The sequence below is a fragment of the Acanthisitta chloris genome, unplaced genomic scaffold, assembly GCF_000695815.1.
Source record: "Acanthisitta chloris isolate BGI_N310 unplaced genomic scaffold, ASM69581v1 scaffold28927, whole genome shotgun sequence".
NCBI classification, from domain to species: domain Eukaryota; kingdom Metazoa; phylum Chordata; class Aves; order Passeriformes; family Acanthisittidae; genus Acanthisitta; species Acanthisitta chloris.
In genome coordinates this window covers 3,735-10,644 of record NW_008684697.1, presented here as the reverse complement: position 1 = coordinate 10,644, position 6,910 = coordinate 3,735, and the positions used below count along the sequence as shown (strand labels likewise).

Below are 6,910 nucleotides of genomic sequence, written 5' to 3'. Positions count from 1 at the left end.
AGGGGGACAGAGACGGAGACAGACCGGGGATGGGGATGGGGCTGAGAACGGAGCGGGGATCGAGCGTGGGAACGGGGATGGGACCGGGACTCCGGGAGAGGGACGGAGACAGACCGGGGACGGGGATGGGACAGGGAATGGGGATGGGAATGAAAATAGGGATAGAGATAGGATCACGACCAGGACTGGGGATGGGAATAGGATCAGAGACGGAGCCAGGACCAGGAATGGAGCCAGGGCTGGGTCCAGGATAGGGGATGGGTATGGATTCATGGAGTTCAGGGTCTCACTGCCAGCTCCTCACCCCACTGCCCATCCCTGCCCCTGGCAGCAGCAAGCAGGAGCCTTCCCTGGCCTAAAAAGCTCAGCTGAACAGAGCAGCCCCTGGAGGTCCCTCACTCCCCTCTCTCCTTGCAGTGATATCAGCCCCTTGCTGAAGGATCCTGTAGCCTTCAGGACTTTGATTGATCTTCTGGAGGATCATTTGAGGGCATCTTTCCCCAAAATCGACTTCATTGCAGGTAGGTGTTGGTCGGAACATCCCTGAGGCCAGGGCAGAGCAGTGTGTCCCTTGGGTGGGAAGTGTGGAGTGACCCATCTGGAGTGCCATAGCCCTTGGACATGAGAATCACTTGAGCATTGCCCTCTGTCATGTGGTAACACCAGGACAGGTTATACCCTTGACCTCCTCCTATAGTTTCCTGAAATACTGGTTTGGGATGTGGCAGGCACCACCTGATAATACTTCAGTGCCAATTCCATAGTGAAAAAAAGAGGGAATACAGAAAGCCTGATGTGCCTGTAAGGTCCTGCACAGTCCCCATGGCAGGCAGACCCTGTTCCAGCTTGTTTTCTCTCTCCGGGAGCCTTTCCAAGCCAACACAAACCACTTTTGTGGTGATAACCCCTTGCAGCACACCTGGGAAAGTGCTGAGGAAGGCACTGCTTGTGCTGGGTGATAGCCCAAGGTTCAAGGAGTCCAGACCAAAGCTAGGCCAGGTGCCTTGTGATAATGAGTCTGTGCCTGGAGGGACAAAGTCCCTGGTTGTGTGGCTGAGCTGATACTGGGGCTCTGCTCAGCTTATCTGTAAGAAAAAGAGTGAGAGGGAAGGGAAATGGGCTGATGGGGGCTCATTGTGGAGCCTGTCAGCAGCACATCTGGGTGAGCACAGGAGTGTGGGGTTTGTTTGCAACCTTCAGAAGGGACTGGAAGAGCAAGCTGCTTCTAGAGACTCCTCAGAATGGGAGGATCAAACGGGGAGCATGCAAAAAGCCTCCCCCAGGTAACTGGCTGCAATCTGAGTGATGGGACGAGAGGAAATGGCTTCAAATTGCACCAGGGAAGGTTTAGATTGGATATTAGGAAAATATATTCACTGAAAGGGTGGTCAGGCATTGGAACAGCTGTCCAGGGCAGTGGTGGAATCTCCATCCCTGGAGGGATTTAACAGCCATGTGGATGTGGCACTTGGGGACATGGTTAGTGGTTGAACACATAGGTGTTAGATTAGTGGTTGGATTTGATGGTCTTAGAGGGTTTTTCCAGGCTTAATGATTCCACAATTGCTGTGCTTTGCTCCCCTCAGGCCTGGACTCCCGTGGATTCCTCATTGGGCCTCCCTTGGCCCAGAGGTTGGGGATTGGCTTCGTGCCCATACGGAAAAAGGGGAAACTCCCTGGGCCGACTGAGTCCATCTCCTACGCCCTGGAGTATGGCAAGGTAACACTCAGGGGCTGCAGGCTGTGGGGTGCAGGGCTGGGGGATGTCAGTGAGGGGATAAAACCTGTGGGGATGTTCCCAAATTGGGTCTCTGATGCCATGGACACTCTGGCACGGCACAACCTTCAGAAATGGCTCTGAGCTGGCTCTGTCCCTGAGCCATGGCCCCGTGGTCTGTGCCAGTGAGTGATTTGTGGTGCTGTGCTGTGATTTTGGTGGGGGGTTGATGCTAAGACTCGGTGCTAAATTGCTTTCTTTGGCTTGAATTCAGGGGCATGACCATGGAATGTGTTTCCCACTCTGCCAGTAAGTGCTCAAAGTCAGTGCCTTCCTGCATGGCTTCCCAAGCCTAATGTTGGCCTAATAATGTGCTACTACCACTAGTAACTAATGGCAGCAGAACCCCCAAACCCAGGCCTTAGCCATGTGGGTTGTTTGGGCCAACCCCTGCATGGACAAGCTCATCTGACACAGGACATGCCACTTTGTATCTGGCTCGAGGCAGAGCTCCCCAGCCCAGTGCATTGCAGACTTCACTCATGGAGAACTGCTCTGGGATGAGATTACATGATAACTCATACGGTGAATGTTCAGGATTATGACACACCAGAGGGTTGGCCCAGCAATCCCCTCCCTGCTCTGTGTTTCTGTGGTGCTTCCCTGTAGCTGGAGTTTGTGTTTTGGGGGAATTTTAGGTGCTGAGTTAATCTCGCTGAGGACTTGTCCGTGTTCCACCACGTGTCAGCAGCTGGAGAACTTCTCTCCAAGCCAGACTAAAATGAAGCTGCTCTTTCCACTCTGCAGGCTGAACTGGAAATCCAGAGTGATGCTGTGGAACCAGGACAGAAAGTGGTGATTGTGGATGACTTGCTGGCAACTGGAGGTGAGCGAAGCACAGAAGTAGAATGAGTTGGGCTGGAAGGACCTTAAAAATCATATTCCACCCCCTGCCATGTGCAGGGACACCTTCCACTAGCCCAGGTTGCTCCAAGCCCCATCCAACCTGGTCTGGAACACTTCCAGGGGTATCCACAGCCTCTCTGGGTAACCTGTTGGCAGCAGCAGGAGCAGCTTTGGGGCTGGAAGTGCTCCTGGAGTGACAGTATTTCTGCTCCCCCTACACAGGTACCATGTGTGCAGCCTGTGAACTGCTGAAGAGGCTGAAGGCTGAAATCCTGGAGTGCCTGGTGATCATTGAGTTAAAATCCCTGAAAGGATCAGAAAAGCTCAATTCCATCCCTTTCTACTCCCTGCTGCAGTATGACTGAGGAGGAAGAGGGAGGAGGGAACATTGGGAACAAGTTTGGGGCTTTATTCAGCAATTCTCTATGTCACAAGGGGGTGGGCAGGGAGGGGAACACACACTTTTGATCCTGGTTAGATGCTGCACAATCCCAAATCTTCTTCCCAGAGCACAGATTAAGTTACATTGAGTGTAAGGATGCATTTTGGTGTTTATCCTTTTGGGAAGAAGGACCAGCCTGACTATTTGAGGGGATGGAGACCAAGGTGCAGCTTCACCGAGTATATTTTAGGAGACCAAAGTAACTATCCTGCTGCTGAGGCTGGAGATCTCTGACAGGGCACTTGGCATTTCCTGGGGGTTGAGCTGTGCCTGTCAGCCTCCAAGGAACCAAAATTTGCCAAAGAAACACAGGAGATGGGCAAAAAAATATTATTTAAGGGATAAATCCTGCTGTACTTGACCTCAGGGGTTGGTCTGGTTGCTCTGTGCTCACACCAGAGTGAGTTGCTCTTACATCAAGGTTGTGCTTGTTAAGGGGAAATAAGTGCCTGCTGTGTCCTTAAATCAGGATGTTGCTAGTGTAGATGAGCTCAGTCACTGTGTTCTCCTTCCCTGGCGACCACAGGCAGCTCTTGTTGAGCACAAATTCCTCACCTTCTGCACCACATCCAACTGCCTGTGCTGCTGCTTTTCCTCTGCTGTGGTGGTTTGAGGCATCAGGACCTGGAAAGGCTGATGCCAGTTCAGGGCCTGCTCTTGGTGGTAGTTTGATGTCAGATCAGGCCACAGGAACGTGTTCCAGTGGCCTCAGGTAGGAGATGGGTGATGTGGGGGCTGGAGATGCTCTGTCCTTGGTCACAGACAAAACCTAGTGTGCCAAAACCTTCACATGCCTGAGAACATCAGGGACTTTTCCCTGTCCCAGCAGGGACTGGACTCACAGGTAAAATAAATACTGACTGGTTTGTATGTTTGCTAAACTGTCTCAGAGCTATTCTTGCAGTAGCTGAAGCCATCAGTGACCCTTGTGTCTTCCTCCAAACCCCGGTGGAGAGCAAGACTGTGCTGTGAGTTTCGCTCTTCACCTCCCCCCCAAATGCTTGGAATTGTTTTCTAGGGAGCAGCTCAGGTACCTTTCCTCTATACCCTGCACCAACTGGTTGGAGAGGTAGTCCAAATCCCCCCAGCTCAGCTCCCCTTCCCCACCCAGCATGTAGGGCCACCTCACACCCAGCCCTTACACTTGTAAGAGCTATTCCAGCTATTTTTATCCTCATTTCCTGAAAAGCCACTCCAGGGCTGCTCAGTTTACTCTGAGAAACACCATTCCCTCGGGATCAGCCTTCCCCAGGGCACTTGTCTCACAGCCAAGCCCCACAAAGAGCCAAGGGAGGCAGCACCTTACATTCTTGGCAGGAGGATTGGGTCCCTACTGCAGGCGAGAGTTCCACCCCAAAGAGCCATGGAAAGCAGCTGTGTGCTGGGGAAAGAAGCCTTGCCAGTGCCAGGAGGTGACATCAGGGAACATGGGGAAGGTGCCTTCATGCTGGCCATGCTGCCAGCAGCCCCTGAGGTCATTTGCTTGGAGAGACAAGGCTGTGCAGGGGCCAGAGGGAGAAGGCTTTTGTCCTAAGAACGGGAGCTCATGGAGCTCTCCTGGGATATGTGTGTGGCTGCCAGGCTACAGAATCCAGCTCCTTTCCAATCCAGCAATTTGAATCCGAGTCCTCTCCAATCCAGCTCCTCTTCACCACGGTGAGGTCCCTGAGCATGGCCCATAGCCCAGCCTGCCCCAAGAACACCTAAGCCTCACACCCCAGCCCCCCACATCCCTCCAGCCCCTGAACTGGCCCCACCATGTCAATCAGACCCTCCTCCTCCTCCCTGGAAACTTGGGCAACCTCCTGCCAACTGGGCTGCATGGCCTGCAGGAGGAAGAGCTGCCTGCTCCCCTGGGAAGTGCCATCTCTGATGCTGCCAGACTCCGACTCAGCACTTCAAATGGGAATCTGCCCCAGACCAGCACAGGATAAAGGAATGAAGGACAATCACCTTTCCCTGCAAGTCCTTGATGTCTCCAGCTCCAGCCAGCCCAGTTCAGCTCAGAAAGCAGCATGAGGTGTCCCCAGCTCCAGCCAGCCCAGTTCGGCTCAGGAAGCAGCATGAGGTGTGCCTGCCGTGGCACTGGGCAGATCCCATCTCCTCCCCTGTGCCCACACTGCCCCAGCCCAGGCGCTCAGCCAGCCCAGCACCTCTGCTGCAATCCTCACCCTCTTTGTCCCTCTTCCCAAGCCACTTCAGCCGAGTGGCCTGGGATTTCCCCTGGGAAAAAGCCCTCCCTGCACCACCCCAGCCCTGCCTGCTCCTGTCTCTGTTGGAGCTGCTCCCCTGTCCCATGCACAAAAGCTGCATTCAGTTCCCTGCAAGCCCACGCTCACTTTTTCCAGTGAGTCCTTGTCCAGGAGCTGGATGAGGCCCCAGCCCTTCCCGGCACGGATTGCCATGGAGAGCCACGAGCCAGGCAGCTCACGGAGGAAGAGCACTGGGTTAACACGAGTCAACTCTATTTAAAACATTTAATACAAATATGTTTTGACAAGTCCTGCACAGTTGTTTCCAGCAAAGGCTGGAAGGTGCTTTTTCCCTCCCTTAAAAACAGAACAAGGCCCAGAGCTCCAAAAACATCCAATTAGTGACTTTTTCTCTTGTTGTTTCCTGCTTGTCACCTTCTCACCCTGCCCAGTCCTGCCTTCACCCCACCAGGGCCTATTTGATGGAAGGAAACTACTAAATTGAACCTTCAGGACAATATTCCTGCATTGAAACTTTGGGAGAACACAGGAAAACCATGAAGAAGTTACTCAGCTTCTCTTCATTGCTTGCATCATCACTCCAGGACACAAGATTGCTCAAGGACTGGGGGATCTACATTCTTCACGGATCCCACCACAGGAACTAGCTACATTAAGGCATTTTGCCCTTCCTCTGACATCCCTGAGGTGCAGCCTCCCAGACCCTGGAGCACAGTGGGATTTACTACACCTAGAAGAGATTGGACAGCAAAAAGTGCAGTGGGATTTGCTACATCTAGAAGAGATTGCACAGGGGAAACTTCAACCCTTATGAGGCTCAGAGAGCTTCTGCCTCCTTCAACGCCTTGGTGAGCCTCTCGGTGATGATGTTGAGATCCTTCTCTTTGTCCAGCTTGATGTAGGTGTCTGTCCTGAGGGCATGGACACCCACCCAGTTGGGCAGGAGCTCCGCAAAGAGCCGCAGGTGTTTCTCCATCTCACCTGCGGAAGGAGCAGCAGGTCAGAACTCAAAACCCTCCTGCAAAATCCCCATGAGGTGGCACAGAGACCCCCCCCAAACTCCTACCAGGTGGCATCTGCTCGTCATAGCTGTCGGCCATTCGGGCACAAGCCACCTCCATGGTCAGCGCCTGCTTCTTCTCGGCCACGAAGACGTTGCGGAGGACTCTGGCCATGGTGGGCAGGCGGCGCAGCATGGCCACACGCTGCTCCTGCTGGACGTCCCGCTTCATCAGCGCCTCCAGCCGCCGCGTCTCCTTCGCCCTGACCTGCGGGAGCACAGCATGTGTCCTACTGACCTCACCAATGAGCTGAGTGCAACTGCAGGACGGTCACTGAGGCTCAGTGCTGGTCCTGCACTTGGGGCACAACAACCCCATGCAGCTCCAGGCTGGGGGAGGAGTGGCTGGAGAGGTGTTGGTGTCAAAGGGTCTTGGCAGTGCTGGTGGCAGCAGCTCAATGTGAGCCAACAGTGTGCACAGATGGCAAAAGACCAATGGCATCTTAGCCTGGCTCAAGCACAGTGTGGCAGCAGGACCAGGGCAGTGATCATCCCCCTGTGCTTGGCAATGGGGAGGTCACAGCTCAGTGCTGTGCTCAGCTTTGGGCACTCACTGCCAAAAGGCCATTGAG

General features: G+C 53.9%; 2 protein-coding genes across 2 annotated transcripts in view; one reads left to right on the top strand and one right to left on the bottom strand.

Moving 5' to 3' along the window:
• Positions 1 to 331: 331 nt before the first annotated feature.
• APRT (adenine phosphoribosyltransferase) lies at positions 332 to 2,988 on the top strand (the record flags this gene model as incomplete). The annotated part of the gene is made up of 4 exons (XM_009079443.1): positions 332 to 521; positions 1,587 to 1,720; positions 2,525 to 2,603; positions 2,846 to 2,988. Coding segments are annotated over 4 exons (546 nt in total), but the record flags the coding sequence as incomplete, so codon positions are not given.
• A 3,107-nt stretch (positions 2,989 to 6,095) lies between these two features.
• Positions 6,096 to 6,910, bottom strand: part of CDT1 (chromatin licensing and DNA replication factor 1) — a gene marked incomplete at its 5' end in the record, with an annotated part of 4,433 nt that continues 3,618 nt past the window's right edge. The window contains 2 exons of the mRNA XM_009079442.1: positions 6,096 to 6,259; positions 6,345 to 6,546. Of these exons, the coding sequence (XP_009077690.1) occupies positions 6,096 to 6,259; positions 6,345 to 6,546 (366 nt within the window). The remainder of the gene's footprint in view (positions 6,260 to 6,344; positions 6,547 to 6,910) is intronic.